The sequence below is a fragment of the Cololabis saira genome, chromosome 14 (assembly GCF_033807715.1).
Source record: "Cololabis saira isolate AMF1-May2022 chromosome 14, fColSai1.1, whole genome shotgun sequence".
Classification (NCBI taxonomy): domain Eukaryota; kingdom Metazoa; phylum Chordata; class Actinopteri; order Beloniformes; family Belonidae; genus Cololabis; species Cololabis saira.
This window is the reverse complement of record NC_084600.1, coordinates 22416689-22438870: the sequence shown is the minus strand read 5'-3', so window position 1 is coordinate 22438870 and position 22182 is coordinate 22416689. Positions and strand designations below refer to the sequence as shown.

General features: G+C 41.3%; 1 protein-coding gene across 1 annotated transcript in view; it reads right to left on the bottom strand.

Moving 5' to 3' along the window:
* Nucleotides 1-21088, bottom strand: part of med13a (mediator complex subunit 13a) — a 78682-nt gene extending 57594 nt beyond the window's left edge. The window contains exons 1-3 of the mRNA XM_061740168.1: nucleotides 20682-21088; nucleotides 20457-20559; nucleotides 10642-10876 (exon numbers count right to left, since the gene is read on the bottom strand). Of these exons, the coding sequence (XP_061596152.1) occupies nucleotides 10642-10876; nucleotides 20457-20522 (301 nt within the window). The 5' untranslated portion in view covers nucleotides 20523-20559; nucleotides 20682-21088. The remainder of the gene's footprint in view (nucleotides 1-10641; nucleotides 10877-20456; nucleotides 20560-20681) is intronic.
* Nucleotides 21089-22182: the final 1094 nt, after the last annotated feature.

The following is a 22182-nucleotide window of genomic DNA, read 5'->3' as shown; positions in this document are numbered from 1 at the left end:
GAGCTGCTTGGGATAAAGAAGTGTGCCATTAGGCCCGTATCAGACTTGCTTTCTGAATCACATTCTGCGCCAGCCTGAATGCTGGTCTAATCTCATTAACAGCCACTGCTCACATCTTACAGCACTTAAGCTCCTCTCAGTCAAGTCTGCAGCAAACATCTCCCCAAGTGTGCCGTCTCTGCATGAGCACAGGCAAAACAAATGTGATCCACCCTTTGTGTCAGCTTGCCATGTGCCAGGGTGGCACACTCCAGGAGAGAAGTGTGCCAATACAATCTTTTTTAATTGTTAAGCAATCCTCAGCTTGCTGTTGATATGAAGGTAAGTGAGAGTATCTTAAATCCAGACAATCGCACGGGTATTGATGACACAGGAAATTACACTAGTTCCCCTCTCTGAATAGGAGACCTCTACAGAACTTATGCCTTCTTAGCAGATATAAAGAGCCATTTTAAAGAAATGCTTTTGTGAGTTTAACCAAGAAGTCAAATATATTTAACTTCAATTACAAACATTACATGAAAAAATGTAAATAAAACTATCTTCGTTTCAAGAGGAACAATGAAATCCCTACCACCATCGAAAAAACATTTAAAAAAGCTTCAAGTAAACACGGCAACTTCAGCTAGCCTTTAAACCAGTAGATCCAAAGGAAAAACAACCTCAGGCTAACTGCCAAGAAAACAAGGGCTACGTGTCCAGCAATTTTGAGAGAAACACACCAATTCATCAGGTGTAAACATATCTTGAGGGATAAGATCAGGAACACAGAGAAGCAGAGCAAAGGCAGGAAAAGGGAAGGAAACAGCAATTTCCCCGTTTAAAAATGTACTGTACCTTTAAAAAAAGATTTAAAGCATCTAAAGCAGAAACGCATGTAATGGGTCAGGAAAAAAACAAAGGAAACAAACAAGGCCAAGTGGAGTGACTTCTCAGCTGGAGACATGGCATGCAAAAGGGCAAGAAGTCAACAGGTGAAGAAAGTTACCACCCAGAAGCACATTGAGCGAAGGGAAGAGGATTGGTCAAATTTGGTCTGATAATGTTCACCGGGAAGAACAGCATGGCTCATGTATTGTATATAAACAATAGAGACAACAAGCCGGCACACACAGTAGACATACAGTCTTTCAGCCCTCTGCGGCTCCTGTGTGAACCTGGGGAAAACAAAAAAAAAAACTCACTCCCCTACTTTTACGTCAGCTGCTTTTCCTTGTCAATGCCACATCTGCCCAATATGTAGTCCTCCCTCTCTCCCGTTACTTCTCAGTCCTTCCCTCAAGCAATAAGAAGCTCTAAAACAGGCATCTGGTTTACATCAAGTGTTCCTAATGACTTCATGTTCACTGTGCAAGGCTCGCTGCAACACTTGCCACTTCAGACAAAAAAGGAAAAGAAAGGGAAAAAAAGAAGAAAAAAAACACTTCAATAACAAGAACAATACTTTTGTCACCATGTAAACAAAATACCACTCGCAAAAATAATATCTATTGGTAAAGATTTAACAAAAAAATTGAGTAGCCATGCATCTAAGGCAAGTTTGACTCCGGGGCAGATGGGATTCGTAATGGGTTCTCTAAATGACTCGTCTCTGCCAGAATCCCAGCCAACAGCTGTAGAACAGTTTCAGGGGAAAGGAATAACACTAACTCCAAAACACTCGGATCCCTGAACGTGTTTGTTGACATTACTGCACTTGTCTGATCAAGCCCCCGAGTAACACCCATTAACCTTCTTTGGGATAAAAGGAAGAACACAAGACTTAGCTCGCACACAAGTTAATCCATATCAAGCATCTAAACATAAAGCGGCTTATGAACTTTACCTACACTCTCATCAGATTAAAAAATAAATAAATAAAAAAATCCTATGCATGTAATGTCAATTTAACTATTCGAGCCTCATAATGTGATTACCATTCCCTCACCAGAGAGGGCAGGGGTTACGGCAAATGTGTTAAATGGCAAAGCCTAGAAAACACTGTTATCACTATATGAAGCAAGGCGATGAAGCAAATCCTCACCACTGTAAGCTGAAAATGTACATACTGTTTCAATTTCAACCTGCTGTATTGAATGTCTAAAGGTCCAGCTTGTTGATCTGAGATTCCTCCTGTGGTTAGAGGGGGAGTGAATGGTGGGAAGTGGGCAGCAGAAGGGGTGAAAAATGAGTGGCCTCATTTAGACAAAGATTTATGGGCTCAGGTGATGGCTGTGACACTTTCATGTCTCTCCCTCCTGTGAAGCAGACCCAGATGAGCTGACCTTTATAAGAGCGCTTAGGCAGGAGCAGGGCGGCTTAAAGAGAGTACTCACATCTGCAGCACAGAACGCCAACAAACACCTCCCTCATGGACACACCATGCAGACAATTAAAACATGCAAAACTGAAGCTGCTCAGTAAGCACAAAACCTGCAAACCCATGATACTGTTCGGCCAACCACGGAGGATGTTAAGCAAACACCCCAAAAGGAACATTTTCTTTACTTTTTTCATGCAATTTTTTTTGCCCTGTTTGTTTTTTCTCCTTAAAAAAATACATTGTGAGGTGTATGGACCATCGCTATAATAGATAAATCTAGTACAGCAATCAAGTACTGAAATCAACTACCATATTTTCTGGACTATAAGCTGCACCTGAATATAAGCCGCATCCGCTCTATTTTAAAAAAAAATAAATAAAAAAAAGATATACAAGCCGCATCCACTCTATTTAAAAAAAAAAAAGATATGCAAGCCGCAGATATTTATGTTGTTAGATTAGATATTTACTACATGTACAGAAGGAGTTTGAACTGTAAATGATGTACATGTATGTACCTAAATAGATCCTTTCCTAACAGTGTCTTTTAACACGGCAGCAACTTTGCTGATTAAAACAGGACAGAACCAAGAGAAAATAACCGATATTTATTTATCTATCTATCTGTTTGAAATCTGCTTCTACTTCTATCTGCTAAAGAAGAAGTAACGTATTCTTCTTTGCATTTATTTTGTCTTAGTTTTGATTCTAATTCCGGTTAGAGCGCCCCGAGCAGTGGAAGAAAAATCCACAGAATAGCTGCATCTTTGTATAAGCCGCATGGTTCAAAACCTATGAAAAAAGTAGCGGCTTATAGTCCAGAAAATACAGTAGTTTTGATGGAGATGCGCGATTGCACAAGCTCTTCCTACTGTTTTGATTGTGCCTCTGAATGCTGGCTTTGGCTTCCTCAACTACCAGCCCTACCCCAGCCATCCCTGGTCTATTGTTTCTGGTCACATAAATCAATCAAACAGAGAATATTGCAGGACAGCCACTACTCAGCTTTGTTGTTGAGCTGTTCAGCACACCTCCCTCACATGGACAAATTAGTATAATAACAGTATAATTGGAGGAAAGGCTAAGGGTTGCCAATGTTGGATGACAAATCTGATCTGGAGAGTGATGCTGGTCATCTTCAATGCAAGAAAGTGTTGCGTGATACTTCCGAATACTAAGAAAGTTTCAGGGCAAAATACATGCTAACAGTGCGAGCAATCAGATGATTTTCTGATTCACAAACTTCTTTCACTTCACAATTTACCATTTCCCCAACCATTCTCTTGGCAACAAGTAGCAGAATTTGCTTGTTGAACCCCGGACAGATAACGGGAGTGATCGTTTCAGTGCCTCTCTGGTGGTGCAGGGCATTAGATGGTAGTCTGGCTCGTGGCTCCAGCATCTCTATTGTCTGTTGCTGTAGACAGCGCTTCGGTGGATTGAGTTTCACGAGGCCTGCAAGTGCATACCGCCTGGGCCTCTTGTTGTTTCCGCAGGCTACAACAGGAGAGCCTTGACCTGCAACCAAGTGGGGTTTAACCCCTGCCATTGCCAGACAGGCATAAACTGTCCTAGACATCAATGCCCTCATACTTTTCTACAGATTCATAAGTGTGCACTTGAAGGCCGGGTGAGGGATTTTTGTTTCTTGACTTATGCTAACGTTAGTGCCATAATGCCTATTACTCCAACACAGGAGCTACCGTCAGTCCATTATGTGTTTCTGTGGTATTCAACATTGAAAACCCTCAATCTCTCCAATTCTGATTTGAGGAGAACCTTAGCCAGCTATCATGAGGCATTTCAGACATCAGTGATGCAAATTTAAGTAGTAAAAGCAACCCCATGGTTGAAAGGGGAGGGGGGGAATGATATTGTATACTGTACTGCTAATCCACCCAAAAATCACTGCAGCACAGATTAAAAAAAAAATATATATGTATAAACTGGAAAAAAAAAACTTTAGGAATTTCATAAAAGGCAGAGAAATAATTATAACAGATCCCTAACTCACAACCACTCATCTGTGTATAAGCTATTACAGCAGCAGTCAGTCATTAAAGAGAAAAATTAATGCCTTGTGATCGACTATGCTCAGGGGGATTGCACCGGGAAACCAAAAGGTTTTCTCCTCTCCTCCACTTCGTTCTACAACTCTTCCTTATCTACAAGGAAAGAAAGAGCGAGAACTCTCTGTAAAGTCTCTATTACTAATTAATGAATATTTTTTTAGCAGGAGGGAGGGTGAGGGGGTGTGTATGGAGAGGGAGAAGCAAGGGAGACTACACCCATGGGTCATAGCTGCATTCATGGCCGAGTCCCTGTGCTGTGCCAGCCAATGGAGATCAATCAGGAGAGTGTGGGAGAGGGGGATAGGAGTAGAAAGAAAAGAGGAAAATGGAGGGTGTTTCACAGGCAGGAGATTAACCCTGGAAAATTGATCCCCAAGCACAGAAGCCATTGGCTTCCTCTAGTTTTGCCTCCCAAGAGCTGGCCTAGGTTAATCTATTCATCAATCTTTGAATTACACACTGAAGTGCAGAACCATCTTTGAAGAAAAACATGCACCACCAATCCTAATCCAAGTTTAACCAAGTGCATCTAATTTTCTTTGATGCACATCTACAGCCTCACAAGTCCAGCAAAAAGGGGCAAATAAACGTGGGACATTCTCCATTTAAAGCGTCTGGAGAGATTTTATTCATGTTCACACAAAGTTTAGGGATTTCCAAACTCTCTTTGACTTTCATTGTGTCCTAGTCAATAATATTCGGAAATTCTAAGGAGTAAGTGGCATTTCTCCTTTCCGAATCCTTGCCTGGGGCATCCACTGAGCGACAGTGCTTACAACGGGCATTACATCATTGCAGGACTGAATTTGTCTCAGTCGTCATGTGTCACTGCTTCACTCACTGTTCAAAAGAGCATTTATGTCGTTACAATCTGGAGATAGACTGCAAGTGCAGCATCAGACATCCATAACCCAGACACTTTGACATTTTCCTTGAAGATAATGACTCTGTTACAACCAAATATGATCCGAGGTTGTCATTGTGATGAAAAGAGGTCTTTGGGGGCCTGTAATTGCAGTGAACGACCTCAGGCCGATGGAAACACCAGTCACACCAACATCACATACTTATGCACATGTTTTCAAAAACACTTGTCTTGTACCGTGTGGTTTTTTTGTTGTTTTTTTTTTTTCTAAAAAAACAAGGAACCACATGCAAGACACAAGTATGCCAAGCAAACATCAAATCAACTTGCAGCCTGTGGGGAAGAATAGTTTGTGTTTCAAAATGCATTTAACTTCCTAAACCCTGGTGCAAATTTTTCTCTTGTTGCTTTCAGCCCCCGTTAAGAAAATAAACATAATGATATAGACAGTACAACGTGTGACGTCCACATATGTATACGCCAGGTCTGAATTGGCTTTATTTCAAATTCTGAAGTTGCTTCCTATAATAGATAGCGAAGGTAGGGACTGTCTTATGTAAAGCACAAGAAACACATCTGTCACTTTTCACAGTAAACTTGCTGATGATAAATGCAAAAATAACGCAAAAAGTCAAAGAAAACCAGTGGCTTTAGTCATATCGATGCAATCCATTATCGTCCGTCTCTGGTTTTCCTTTAAGTTTGCTTTATATATAGATCATAAGGCATATGAAAAGTGAAGCCAAATGAGTTAGTAACAGTCTCAACCATCATATTTGCGGTCAAACAAACATCTGCATTCCAATAGTAGAAGCTTCAAACAGCATCTCTTGCCAACATGAAAGGATTTCAATAATTTAAGTTGAAAGATCTTCAAAGAACAGCAAAAAGTTAGCCTGACCTGTAAGAAAGTGAAACTTTCAGCCAACATGCCCCTCACAGACTACTGATATATGCCTTTTGGAACTGGATATTTGCCCTGAGGTGGTAGGCAGGGATGCCTTTATTTCACCCTTGATTCAAATGCTAACAAAAAAAGTCACGAGGAAAACAAAAGAGAAACCCTGTCATTTGCTGCACACTGACAAAAAAAACAGCATCAGAGTATTACTGTCAAAGGTAGCTCATATAGTGCTGTAACAGTCAAACCTCCACTAACCCACCACCGTCGCCATCCCTCTCCCACGATCTCATAAAAACGGTTCATCAAACTGGTAGAGGAGATGGAGATTTTCAAAGCAATCCCTCTCCCACCCCCATCATTCCGCCAGCAATCTGAAGAGATTGGCTCCAACACCCAGTAATGAATAGATATGGAGCTTCCAATAACTGGAGTCAAGACACTGCACTGATAACCTGTTCTGGGCTGTAGATGGCCGTTGCTACTTTCTGACCCTTTCCTCCATATTTTATAACCTCTACTTTACTAGTAAAATGCAGATATAGTGGGAATATGTTATCGACAAGACATCAGCACTCTCGTGATCCAGAAAATCTCTTGCTTCCATTGAGAAAAGATTTGCTGTGTAATTTACTCAACCACATTGGGTTGATGTCACCCCTCAGGGTCAGGGTCATAATCAGCTGAGGAGATGGAGAACTAAGAGAGACCGAAGAGAGAAAAGTGGTGTGAAGACTGCCTGGAGAGGAAGCTCATGTGGGACTTCCAAAGCAAAGAGAGAAATATGCCATGGACCAATTACTCTCTCAGAAATCTACGCCTAATTTCTACGCCAAAGAATCTGCAAGAGGAAAAGGCACCCATTTATCTTTCATGTTGGATGCCCCGGGTCAGGAGAATTTTTTAAGGAAGAGGACGATGAACAGAGAACTGCATTTGCATAAGAATACATGCCTATACTCGACCACTGAGATGGGGGAAGGCAAGCTGTTTAAATCAGCAATGGAACTCGCTTGTTGGGAATAATTTCTATGCATAGCCAGGTGAAGATTACAATTTCTTGTTAGTTCGGGCAGGTCAGGTTGTCCAACAGTGAAAAGAGAAGGGACTTGGTGGCTTTCTCCCTTTACATTCCTTCAATGGCGATTAAGAGAGTTTTAATGTTAAAAGATCCCTTAAGTTTTCCATCCTTCACTACACCCATCTCTCACTCACCCCTTCTCCACTCATCTCCCTTGAGAGAGGATTACTGGCACACTGGTACACACAAATGGCACTTGCTCAAAATTAAAAGACTTTCACAGGCTGCTAATCTAATGAGGGTGGAAGGGGGTGTGGGGAATGAGCAAGCGCCATTTCAGTTGCCGAAATGAAAGGACAAGAGTGGATTTTCATGTTTACCACCAACATTGCACTAAATACTTACCAAAAAAAAGGCTGGGGAAAAAAACCCAAATAAAGCTCCTTGAAATTCACAATAGACAAGCACCAAAAGGCAGAGAAAAAACATCAGGCTTGTGGAAACCAAAGAGTGTGGCAATCCAAAGGCATCAACACTTGGCATCAACAAATCAAACTGGTTTAGCCAAACCTAACTAGTATTCAACACCAAGAGTCCATAACCTTTGTGTTTTTCATAATTGACCATTCTTGTCAGGGTTTCACCCCTTCCCGTTTTAATTTTGAAGTCCGTGTCCTTGTATTTAAGTTCTGGTTTGACCTTCCTGTTTCCCATCTGCCGTGATCGTCTGCACCTGTGTCTCGTTATCCCTTCTGTATATCTAGTCTTGTCTTTCCCTTGCTCCCTGCTGGTCCGTATTGTTTCCTCCCTCCGTGTTTCCCATGAGTTTGGTATTTTTGATCCTAGTTCAGAGTTTTTGCCTTCCTGCTAAGCAGCGCCTTTTGTTTGAATTAAATGAATGTTTGCTTTTGAGAACTCCTGCCTCCTGCTCTCTCCTACATCTGGGTCCGAACAACTACCATATCACAACAATTCTATCAGCAGTACAATAACACCAATATCAATTCTCCTGATCAATTGTAGTTGAGAATTGTGGTCTGAAAGTCTGACCTTGCGCAGGGTCAGACCTTTGGCCATTCTGTCTTTTGCAAACCTATTGGGCCAATTTCATCTTTTTCTTCTCTTACTTTTGAAACAAATTTTGCAAACATTTAGTGAAATATATATTCCCAAAATAAACTTTAAAATGAAATATATTAAATCAAACAAGAGACACTAGGTCTTTTTTGGATTGGATCCTGCTAAAATCGCTGGATGATGGAGTGTTTAACGTGTGTTGGCAACGTAAACGCAAGGCGTGTTATTTGTCACCTCGGGCCTGAGGGCGAGTTGAGGAGAGGGAAGGCGAGTCGGGAGGCTTTATCCACGTAACGTAGCCTGTGTGGGCATGTAGAATGACATATTATCCCTACATCCGCAAGATTTATACGCCGTCAGACGTATAGAGTCTTTTTTGGAGGGTTTTGCTTCTTTCAGAACCCCGATTTGTCATTTTTGTACCTAGTTGTTCAAACAATGGACCATCCTTTGTGGTTGTGGACATACGCCACTTATGGTGTCCTCGGTTCCGAGACTGAGCGGCTCGTGGATTCCTTGTCTCCATAGTTACTTATCTTGTAAATATAGATCCTATCTATGACCTTCTGCTGCTGTTGTATCCTCTCATCAGCTGTTTCCTTATTTTATAAAATAATAATTAATACAACATTTTTAAAAAAATCCCTTGGTGGCTTGTATTCAGGTTACGTGCTCAACAAATCCCTCCCATGACCCGCCACCCCGCGTTAGTGCTGTTTACATTGGACCTGACCCGCGGCTAAGACTACGCCTCGGAGGAGAGTTATTCACGGAGCAGCTCGACAGCCCACCCTGCGTTGGTCAATGTAAAAGGGGCCCACGACACGCTAGATCCACACGTTAAACACGGGGTATTCGCCAATGTAAAAGGGGCTAGTGTCACATGTATAACAACAGTTAAGGCCCCTTTCCACTGAGCGGTTTGGGGCTGTGCCGTTTTTCTATGGACACACACAAAAACACATATATAAAAAAAAAAAGTAAATTGGCCAGATTATTAATCTGTCTTAAATCCAGATCAATTCCCACAGGAATCCCTTTGTCAAAGATTATAGAAAAATCCCACATAAAGCGAGACCTAGCACAAGGCAAGCACACTTTCCTTTCTTTTTGCTTAAACACAGTTGAAGTCAATGTTCAATTACCACATTTTCATCGCCTGATACACTAAGTATGTCATGTTTCATCCCCAGGAATCAGCGGTGAACACAAACACAGTGGTTTCTAAACAGTTTCTAAATATAGATTTGGAAATGGACAGTCCATTAGAGGGCCTGAGCCAACCACTTCAGGTTATTACCAGGACCCGTTAGGCTTGAATAAGCTGCCCATCATAGCCGCCAGCTCCCATTTTGAGTCCACTCCAGGCATGATGCCCCCTAATGAAGGAGGGCCACAGATGGGCTATGTTTGGCTCAGACTTTATAGTTCCAATCTAAATGGTAGACTATGTGCATAAAGATTGTTCTATCTTCGACCACTGTTGTTACTCCTACCCGAGAGTAGAAAGAAACAGGGGGTGGATTAATTTGCCTGATTTCTGCATGGCTGCCTGTGCATGGCTGCTTGTACCCACTGTGCTTTTTACTCCAGCTATGATAGGACTGAGCCCAGTCCCCGACACCTCCTTTTCTTGTTCATCCTCTGTCAAACAGTGGCACACAACCTCAGCTCGACTTGTTTGACTTCACACTAAAATGCAAGTGGCTTCTTCATCAGTCATGAAGCAAACGCTACTCATATTTCTTAACCCTTCACCCAAGCCGAAAGTAAAGATAACAGTGCATGTTTTCAGTGTGTCTCCGAGGACGGGGAAATGCCCTGCAGATCTTGGCAGCGGCAGTCTCGCATGCTGGATTATCTATCAGCATCAATGGTAAACTCACGGGCATTAGGAAGGCATCACATTACACAGATAACACGTCCCTACGGCTCTCACTTACAGGGCATGCCTCTGGTGTCTGCCTGACAATCGCTGAGTGAAATCATTTTCACTGTGCGATCAATAACATATTGACACAGTTATCTATGTTCAAGTGTTTCTTTTACAAAAGCTGTTAACTGTCTACGCCTCATCCTTTACAATTATCAGTCTTTTACAGCGATATAACCTTGGCTGAATATGAAAAAGGTCTTTTGGTAAGTAGGTGAATTTCACATTCAAAGAACACTTTTATTGCTGGAGAAATAATTTACCCTTGCAGCAGCAGGTTAAATTAACGGCTCTTAAAAACTGTGAAACTTTCATTGACCTCCATTAAAGCACCGCTGCAAGAACCTGGGGCATTGCTCTTTTGTTTTATCCTGATCTCCATGAAGTGAAGAGAATTTGCCAACACAAATATTCACATGTAAACATCCATTTTTTTTCTGGGAACATGTGCATGATAAGGGGTCTCCTACCTGCAAGTTCATGATGGATGAGATCAGCAAAGTTGGGGTCGTCCCCCCACCAGAAAAGCCAAAGCTCTCTCCGGCCTTGCCGCTGGCTGCGCCGCCACACGCTTAGCACGTCGGCCTTGAGGCAGCGGCTGAAGCTGCATAGGATGGGGTCCTCCTCTGTCACGGGGAAGAGGATGGGGGCAGAGGTGGGACCCTGCCATACAAACCTCTTCCATTTGATCCCTGTCAAGTCAGCCTGCAAGGGAAGGGAAGGGGGAGAGAGTGTTAATGGGAGAAGTTGGTTTAGGATACACTCAGCATCTTGGAGGACATGTGTGCTGAACAGCCTGAATTAAATCCTCCATTCACCCACAAACAACTGCAGGCTAGTACTGCTGTCAAAACTAATATGAATGAATAAAGCAGGTAGGAAAACATGAGGACAGAAATACAAAACACAGAAACAGGAAAGAAATAGCTTGTAAATAAATAAATGGGTCAATTGATTCTGTCTGTGATTGACTGTTTACTAGCTGAAGGAGCTTGTAATGGCTTTTTGATGCCTACTCCAAACACAAAGTTGTTGAAACTAATGCTGGTGAGAGTGGAGTCGCCATCTTAATCCCCATTATTGGTGAGTGCTGGGGGAAGATGGTGGTTTTGCCTTTAAATAAATAGTCTGGCTTTTATAGAGAACAAAATACCTAAGAAAAAGCCTCATAAGTAGTAAATCACTGGCAGGGTTATTAAGCGTTAAAACAGGAACATAGCCCTCCACTACTGGCGAGGACTGCAGCTAAATCATCAAAATGTCGATAGACTACCCATGTCTACCTAAACACGCCAACAAGATGAGAAAACACAGTGCCTTAGGCGTACGTATCCATTCCACCCAGCAATCTCAGCACGAGATGCATCCTTGTAGACACTTCAAATAACCGGTGAGCACATGATATGAGCATGTTCCCGACATACAGATCTTGTTCATTGAGGCTGAGTTAGGGAGACATTCCTGTGCAAGTTTAACCTATGAATCCACTACAATTCAGGGCATAACTTAACTCAAATGTAGAGGCACTAATTGTAAACAAGTAATCACGCAGGTTTGAGGGGAAGCAGATGCCTTTCACCTGAGGAGGGAGAAGCTGAAAGCTCTGTGGTGTTAGGAATGGCAGTAGAGGAGATGGGGACTGTAAAAATACCACTGGGTGGCATCAAATAGAGCAATGATCCACCTTTGCTCTATTTGAATCCACCCAGCGGTATTTTGACAGCCATTAGATCTAACTCAATTGATTCTAAGTAAACAATTCCTTTAATACCTGCATATTAGGGCTGGGCGATATGGACCAAAAGTCATATCTCGATATTTTCTAGCTGAATGGCGATACTCGATATATATCTCTATATTTTTTCTGTGCCATAATTGGGGTTTCCCCCAAAGCATTATAGCATAGCATCTCTGTTAGCTTCATTTTTTTCTGAGGCAAACCCTTAAAAAAACAGTCAGTTTTAATACAAAGCCTCGTGCCAAATGTCACACAGGTTCCTTTATTAACAGAGGTCTGCACAATATCAAAATGTATAAAACAAATGAAATAGAAATAAACTGCCTGCATATATAGAATAAAAATGCTTCTTGACTAAAATAAAACAAATATCCCTTTCCTGCATAACAATTAAATTAAAATACACTGTACAATTAATACAATGTAGACAGTAACAGGCAGACTTTTCCACTGAGGTTGACAGTTGTGCAAATAACAAAACATTTGTGCAAATCTCAAATAAAACATTCAAGTCAATTTGTCACAAAATAAGCTATATCAAAATCAAAAAAAAAAAAAAAAAATTTAAATCGATATAAACGATATTGTCTCGTACCATATCGCGTTTGAAAATATATCGATATATATTAAAATCTCGATATATCGCCCAGCCCTACTGCATATGTCCAAAATGTAATAAAGCATAAAAACATGCAACCAAGCTCAATTAGCTCATTATGAATAAGTAGTAACTGCCAGAAGGCATGAACTAAAATCCTGATGTCTGATGAACAAACTTAAGTCAAAAACTGCACCACACAGTGACGACAACCTCCTAGGTTCAAAAATTCAAGCTAAGTCTGAGTGTAACGGCTGAGCTGCAGCAGTTGGGCTGCTCCTTCCTGCTGGAGTGTGAGAAGACCCACTTTACACCTGCGTCTCGCTCGGAAACATCTGTGCACACAATGGAAAAGGAGGGTGGAAACAACAGTTAACTGTGAAACCAGATCATAAGCTGAACAGACAGGCAATAACAAGGTCAACACCCCCTTCACCCCACTGACCACGACCAGTCCCCAGTGGTACGGAGAGCTTCTTCATGTAAAGCATGTTCAGTCCTGAGTTTCTGACTGATTTTAATCACAATTCTCACATCTGTCAATGTGACCATGTGCTGCACCCTGGACAGCAAGAACCAAGCCGGTCTCACAGCAGATACCCAAGTTTAAACAGTATGACTGGTATTCATAAAAGTACTTCAGTTACTCTTCTTTTTGTGACTAATTCCTGCTTAAATGTCAGAAAATAATAATTCAATGTACATTACCCCACCCAAAAAAAATAAAATAAATCAGCTACCTTGTCTGAAATATCCATGAAGGAACATTCATATAAGGCTGTGGAGTAAATTGATTTGACCAATTTATTCAAATGTATAATTTATGGCAATACTCAAAAATGAAAATTGATCTCTACTTTAATCTTGCAAAATTTTTGTACTGCTTCTATGAGCTTTTGGGGTTAGGTAACTCTCCCCAGCAGACAAATCCACAACGTAGCTGCATGTTCTGTTAAAATTGAATCGTTTCCGAACAAATGTTTCCAAAACTGGCAGTTTCTTCAGTCAGCTGAAACGAGTTGGTGTTTGTGACGTCCAACATTGTACAAACAGCTCTCTGCCATGCTGTTCATCTTTAGCTGTCTACAGTCTGAGGGAACTAAAGGTGGCTGCAAGTCGTATTTATCAAAGCATCTCAAACAGAGGCACACAGCTAAAGTGTACATCACGCCAACCACTGTCAGCTTTTAAAATGTGTCCACAGTGCACGGCAAATAAAAGGTAGCAACAAGGCGAATTTATTCCAGCATCTTAAACAAGTGGTGAGAAAAGTGTGTCGCATTCACTACTAGCTGCACGACACTCTTAGAACATCCAGGCTTAACACTAACTGCACCATTTCCTACACAATCCCTTTAGGTTAGGAAGACGACCTGGTGGAAATGCACTACAACTGTGATGGTGTTTCACACCACTAAAAATATAGAGCTCATTAAAAGTCAAAGAGCCTGGCTTCATCTACATGCTGACTACAATGTGGTTGTGTCTGAGAAACAGACACAAGACATGTTCTTATTCTGTATTGTCATTTATTTAAAGACACATATTTCTAGCCATCCATTCAGGTGGTGGTTAAAACAAGTTTAAAGCACCACAGGATGACCCAAGAGTAATCTAAGAGCAAAAATGATAAGAGATGAACATTACAACTGCTCTTCCAGGTCACACTATGGCAGCAGTGAAGTGGACACATTTAGAGTGTAATTGCTTGAAGTGAAAATAAAATGTTCCACATAGTTATATTGAGCGTTTGAAGGGACTTCAATGTTAACACTTCCTATTGTGTGTTTTGTTCAAGTAAACTTGATATACAAAAGACAAGGCAAGGTTATTTGTGTAGCACATTTCATGCACAAGAATAATCAAAGTGCTTCACATAAAATCTTTTTTTTTTAAAGCATTTTAAAAAAAGGAAGAGTTTAAGTTAAAAAGAATGAAACAAATGAGATGCAAGAAATAAAGTCTGTAGTGCATTGTGGGAGATTACTGAAATGCAGCAGTAAATAAAAAGGTTTTCAACCTCGACTTAAAGCAACTGAGAGTTTCAGTAGCCCTGATGCATTCTGGGAGTTTGTTCCACAGGCGAGGAGCATAAAAGCTGAACGCTTCCTCATCATGTCTAGTTCTAACTCTGGGTACAAAAAGTAGGTGTGACCCTGATGACCTGAGAGTTCTGGTTGGTTCATAATGGACCAGGAGATCAGAGATGTACTTTGGCCCGAGACCGTTCAGAGATTTATAAACCAACAGCAGGATTATATAAATCTATTCTGTGACAGACAGGAGGCCAGTTTAAAGATGTAAGCACTGGAGTTATGTGGTCTTGGTCTGAGTGAGGTCTCCGGCTGCAGTGTTCTGAACTAACTGCAGCTGCCTGATGGATTTTTCAGGGAGACCCGTGAAAACAGCGTTCCGGTGGTCCAATCTACTGAGGATAAATGCGTGTTTCTGAGTCCTGCTGAGACATCAAACTGTTCTTCACTAAATCAGATGTGAGGACTGTGATTAGTTGCAATCTGTGCTAAAACCATTATAAAATTAAATGATTAGTAAAACTGTTGACAATTCGGTTTGTCAGTGAAGACTTTTAGGAACATAAAAAGAAGAAAATACTGATATGATCAAATAGATATTTCAATGAGCTCTTGGTGTGGTGTCAACTTGCAAAATAGCAGGAAAAAATGAAAGCTTACTGACATGAGTCTTGTAATTATCTACAGTTTCTGTGGAGCAACTGGACACACAAGCCAAAGCAAACCAACTGACTGCCTCCTGTGGGAAGCGAGAATTTGACCAGGTTCATTGCTGAGATCAAGCCACAGTTGCAGCAGTCGCAGCTAAAATACTGATTAATGTTGTTGCTGCTGCGTTGTTAACTTGCAGGAGCGGCAGGCTACTCTCCTCATCTTACATTACAGCTCTAGTCATGACCTTTTTTGTGACTGTTTCTGATACCATCAGGACATCTGCATCTATGCTGTAGTTTCTTTGCCAAGAAGGCAACTAGGTGGATTCTGAATCTCTCCTTCACTGTGGAACATGGTATTAAAACAGGAAAAGTGTAATTGAATGACTCATTGTCACTACCAACAAGCAGTTATTTGTAATAACTATCTATTAAAAGTCATATCTGACAGGAAAATGATCAAGCAGCCATTTCAACTCTGAATAGCTCTGCAAAAATAAAACAGTGAATAGTAATAAAACAGTAACTGATGGCAGGTGGTGACTGAAAAAGGTGAAGTATTCGACAGAGTTGTGGCGACTTATGTAAAATATAGAGCTTGCCATCTTAATCGTGAAACTCCTATCACAACTTCACTTTATTATTGCCTCTATTCACCAACACTCGATCTTTACTCATAATGGCAGCAGATGCTACCTCAAGTCAACTCTTCACTGAGCAAACAGCTCAAAGCTGCAAAGACGTCGAGACAAGGTGGACCCAAAACGAAACTCCCAAGTGTGACCGCAGTGAGATTTTGGGTGGAGGAGTTCAGGTTTGGCCTCATCTAACTGAATCTACAGTGAGACTGCCAGACTGCTGAGAAAAGGGATGCGCTGGCTTTGAGCCAGTAGTGCCGCTTTTTACAGACAAATGTCTGCGCCTGCTAAGATTGTCTGATGTCATCTTCAAAGAAACCATCCCCCTCCTGCACGCAAAAGTAGAAAGTAAGTAAGCCGAGTGCTCTCACTGGTGATTCATATTGCACCTAATGATCGCAACTGTTTGTGTAATCAATTATTCTAAAATAACAACCCCAACTGCCACTGCAGGAATACTGAAAGTTTGCATTTGCAGAACTGATGGATGACAGTACTCCAAGTCTGAAACACGGCAACAAACTCTAAAAAAAAATTACATTTACAAGAGGCAGCAATTTTCCTGAAGTGCCCTGTCAGCCAGTATTTGGCATCGGCTCTGCCAGGATATCATCAAACTGATAATGACTCTTACAAAAGCATGAATAAAATTTGTCTGCAAAAGATGGCATCGCCTGTAAAATTGTGACAGATTCTTTTAAGTCCTTTGAAGAATTTCATGAACCCAACCACTTCTGGATGTGTCTGTTTCTCCCCACAACACACAGCAGTAGCAGCAGGTCTTCAAAGTTCACTCTGCAGAATGTGCTTTGCGTCACACATCATTGTTCAGCAGTGAGGACGCTCATGTTGCTCCAGTTCTTGGCGTAAAGATACTACAAAAAAAAATACATTTCTCCAACCAAAAGTCTAAAGTTCGCTTTTTGAATGGTCATTTTGAAGAATGGACTTCTTACACAAGATATGTTTTGCAGATGCCCAGCTGGCTACACCATTAGGAATGACAATGGAGTTATATCACATGTATTAAAATGTCATGCAGCTAAAATAGAGTAAGTTTTTCTCAGCCTCCACAGTTCATCTCTTCTTAGTTGCAACAACAGTCTTTCTTCTGATTTAAAAATAAAAAAAAGGTCTGAGGATTAAAACAAACTGTCCTTACATGCTACTGAACTATAAACCCCATCCATCAAAGCTGAATACACAACGCTGCTGCTCCTGATCAACAACAAAATCTGAGGCAGACTGCTCTGGCAAGGATAAACATGCCCTCTGCAGTTCTGCAGTTTCTCCTGTCTAAATAAATTAGTTACAGACAATGTGTGAAAACAGTAAGTGCCAAGGAATTCTGTGCATTTCCCTCCAACAATCATACTTCCCAAACCGTGTGCACGAGTGTGTCTCAAACATCTGAACTCTTCTCTCCTGACTGCGCCTCGGTAAATGCTCAGGTATGTGAACAACAGTTTAGAAAATGTCCCAGCAGGGAAAGCAGTCATGAGAAGTTTTATCTTTCACAGGCCAAAGCCAAAAATCACACTGCAGCATTGGCAGGGGGTCTAAGAGCAGAGCCACTGGACACGCGCAGGAACTTTTCCGGAGGTGACATATACTTTAAGAGAGTGAGATGCGGGGTTATGACCTCCGATTTTGCCAGCTGCTCACCTTCTCCCTGGCAACTTGGGGAACTGGGTCTGAATAGGGAACACTGTGTTCAAACAGCTGCCTTCCTGCCTTTCAAGATACAACACAACAGGTGAAGCTGCTCAAATCATGCCACAGATGCTCCCCTTTCGACTAGTTATCTGTCTCTTTTCCTGCCAGTCACTTCTCTTCCTTCAGATAACACCACTGTGAAACGAAGATGAAACTAACAAGTGTGCGTTTGCATTTTTGGTTGAGGAGAATGCAAATCCACCTAGTTTCATTTGAGCAAATTAACACGTGGCTCTTTTTCATTTAGTCAATCTCTCAGTGGAAGCTTTGGCTAAAGAGAAAGACAATAAATGAAAAAAGGAAAGTGTATAGTAATGCAAGCTGAAATAAACTGTGCTTGCACTTTGAAGTAATCCCTTTAAACCCCACTATGGAAAAAAAGAAAAAGTAAGCAACAAGTAGTATCATACTCGAGACACACAGTGTTAGTTTTCTCCCCCTTGGATGGAAGGCATCCACAGAAGAGTGAAGGGGAGAAAACTACCACAATGTGTTCACATTCTTTCACCATAAAACCCACAAAGCGGAGTCTGTGCAGCAAGTGAGTCATAACAGCAGTGGTGTTATGCTTAGTCTCAGTGAGCAGGAAAATGTCACCCAGACAGGCACAGCACCACAACTACCAGCCTCTCTCTCTCGCCTGTCCACTGTAGCCAACGCTGCCTTCAAGAGCTGTCGTAAACATTGTAATTATGAGTTCAGCTCACACAATCGACCCAGAAGAGCAGTATCAAGAGAGAGGGTGGGATTTTCTGCTGTGAAATGTTACCTTCAAGAAGGCGGACAGCTTGAAGCTGTGTCAATTTGTACTAAAAGCAGTGTATGATTTCACTGTATTGTTGTTGTACTTCATTTAATGTCAGCATCCCCACTCTCACTTATCATCTAACTCCGTAACACAACTGCACTTTACATCTGCACATTTTCTAATCCTGTTGCTGCAGTTCGGTGGTGAATTTAATCTGTTAACAACAGTGTACGGTACTTTTTTTCCTTTTTTTTCCTCCTATGAGCTGCGTTTCAGCACTTCACATCATCACATTAAGGACTTCCTACTGTGGAGGCATGAGCTTCAAGAGCACATTACACTGCCTGGCTACCATACAAGTGTAGTTAAGCCTGTTGACAAGCCAATTAACTGCAACAACAAACGCACTCTGACCATGTTGTTGGGCCAGAGGAGGGACTGACTGTACACTCACCGTGTACACGGTGGCTGCTCATGTAAACCACCGCTGTGGCTCCACCGGTTCTCAGGCACAGCCACAGCTGTTTAAGGTGACATTAACCAGCTACGACTAGTACCACGACAGCATGACGGGGAAAAAAGAAAGAAAAGCCGGTTTCATTACAGTTTAGTAACAACTTGCAGCTAACCTTTTTGTTATTACCCAGGAATGAAGAGTAATCAATCACTGCAATAGCAATAATAATAATAACAACAACCACAATAATATGCTGTAACAATGCACCTTTCAATAACCATGTATACCTCATACTGCTGCACCTTTCACTTAAAAAAAAAAAAGTATATATGTTAATGCCAGAGTCCTTACAAACACCACATTACACCGGTCATGAAATCACTCCACTTGCTTCCAGTGAGTCAAAGGATAGAGTTTAAAATCTTACTGCTGGTCTACAAAGCACTGAATGGTCTTGGACCAGAATACATGGTTGATCTGTTAGTTCCTATGAAGCTCCCAGACCCCTGAGGTTCATCTGGATCTGGTTTGTTGTGGTTCCCAAGAACCAGAACCAAGCAAGGTGAGGCAGCGTTCAGTTATTCTGCTCCTCACCGGTGGAACAAACTTCCTGTAGACCTGAGGTCTGCTCCAACTGTCAGCTCCTTTAAATCAGGATAAAAACATTACTGTTTACTGAAGCGTACTCTTAAATTAAATACTTACCTGCTGTACTCTACTGCCTTTACTTTTTAACAACTTGTGCTTTTTTATTATTTTACCTCTTTTCTTATTTTATTTGTTATTACTGTTTAATTGTGTCTTGCCGCTTTTAATGTTGATGAAAAGCACTTTGAATTACCTTGTTTTGAATTGTGCTATAGAAATAAACTTGCCTTGCCTTAATAAGAGCTGTCATTTGTCTATTTACTGTACAGTGAGCGAAACAACCGGAGTCCAATTCCCTGTCTTGTTTGACCTGACTTGGCCAAATAAACCTGATTCTGATTCTGAATGCCACAGATTATATAATCAGCCTGCAGCCTGTGTCCTAGTTGCTGTCAACACCGGAATATGAAGTCCAATGAGATTAAGCCTCTTAATAAAACCATTTAGTCCACTATACAGAAAACATTTACGATGCAAACAGTTCAAACTATGCGCTTGCTGCGACAACAACAACAGCAACACGCGTTTGAGGAAAAAGACAAGTGTCAACAAGCTGACAGCGTTTCCTTCACAGCTGACGTGCAAACCTCTGCTGCCACTTTCAAACTTCAAGCTTTAAAGTTTGTTTGATTATTTCCAAAACAGGAATTCAAGTAAAAGTCAAAGTAAAGTCAGTTGAGGGTTTAGTTTGCAAAAAAAAAAACAAAGACATTGTTAGAAAGTGTGACAACTTCTGACTTTTTCCCGAGTCCTCAAAAGCAGCATGTCTTGTAAATTGTAGTAAATTAAGCTTCAGAAAAGCAAGTTCCGTCAACTTCGAATGTGCTGCGCGCGGATGCAGTGGAGAAAAAATAGGTCGCGGCGCACAGGTCGCCCCGGCTAAAAGACAAAGTGTTTTTAAAAAAGCAAGGTAAGGAATAACATCGGTGAAGTTGGACACCTTGTCCCGGCTTGATGCGAGCTTGGCAGGGCCTGAAGCCTCGCCGGCTAAGCTTAGCCTAGCCCCCGTCCAGCTCGTTAAAAATGGCTGCTTTCCTTTAGTTTTAAATCTCTTACCAGACAGAATAGATTGGAATGGCAATCCTCCAAGCTGGCCCCGTTTGGTACAAAACAAGAACTCATCCTTCTTCAGTGACAGATCCAAATCTCCATCGTTTCACTTCCCAGGGAATAAAGAACAATTATTTTTTTGTAGATTTTGCGTCTCCTGTGATGTGCAGGCTTGATCAGCGACTAATTATTTTCTGTAACATTTGGCTGGAGGGGAGTTAATTCAACAACCTTCCGATCGCAGTGTCCCTCCGCCGGGGCTGAAAGCGCATAAAAGAGACTGCTGGGTCTCTACGTAGACATCTCCAGGAGTCCGCGGCCAAACCCACGCTAAAAACAAGCGTGAAATGTTCATAAAACAAAAAGAAAAAGGAGAGCAAAGAAGCAACTCTCCCCCTCCCCCTTAGCCCTAAAACGGTCTCCGTTTAAAAAAAAAAATAAATAAATAAAAGCGTCCCGTCTCACTCCTCCATTGCAAATTTGAGCCTCAAAACGAAGCACATCCTGTCACAGCCTCTCGAAATCTGGCAGCAGCCTACGTTTTTATGATTATTTCGGTCATTATTTCAGCCTCGGTTCCTGTTGGTTTCCATTTGAATTCATGGATTCCTTTCTTTAATGGCGGCCACAGGGACAACTCTGCCTTCCACAGCCGATTGGCTCATTCTCGGTCAAAACTCCGTCAAGCTGCAACCTGACATGGAGGCACGACTCACACGGTCGCCCACACTTCCGGGAAAGTAAAGGTTTGATATCAGGGACCTTTTTGGCTTTGCTTTGGATGGATGCAGGCAGTACTCGAGTTGTAAAAGAAAATCAGGGGGGGTGGTGGATTTTATCATATGGGGACAGATAATTTGTGCTGATTACAAATAATATAATATATTACAAATAATAGCACTGACTAGGGCTGTTCGATTAATCGATTTTAAATCGTAATCGCGATTATGTAATTAGAACGATGTTAAAATGTGAAACTCGTAAAATCGATTTTTCACTTTTTTTTTTCTTCTTTTTTTTTTTACCTTGTCTGCACACATATTAATGATTGATACCATATTAATGATTGATGGAAATACCTCTCAATACCTGCGACAAGTGCCCCATCGGAGAGGCTCTTTAGTGCAGGAGGGGGCGTTGTAACACCGGGCATCCCTCAAGCCAGATGCGGTAGACCGGCTCGTGTTCCTTGCAAAAAAATTGCAAATGTGAATAGCAAATGTAATGACTGACATTACACACCTGTTGCATTATTATTTACCATGCAAAGACCCAGTTTAGTTTAATTAGAAAATGTCTTGTTTTATTTAATTGGAAATATAACTTACTGTATGTTTGCAAGTGCTGATTTGCCGATTTTTTTTCAGAGATAAAACTTTATATTTTATTATATTTTTAAAAACTTTTTTTTGACTTATTTTACAGAGTTTTGCACTTTATTCATTCATTTTTGGTTTAATAAGAGCAAAGTTTGCACTTAAAGCCTAATGGGGCAAATGTTCAATAAAAAAACTGCATATTTGAAATCATTTCTTTGCCTTTTGTCAATTCACAAAATAATCGTAATCGTAATCGAAAATCGGATTTTGAGAGAAAAAAATCGAGATTTTATTTTTGGGCAAAATCGAACAGCCCTAGCACTGACCAAAACACCTGCAGAAATACTGCAGGAATGGCATAGCAGCAGTTAAATGCAGCCTTCGCTTTAAATATCCACTGGGCTTACATCTAA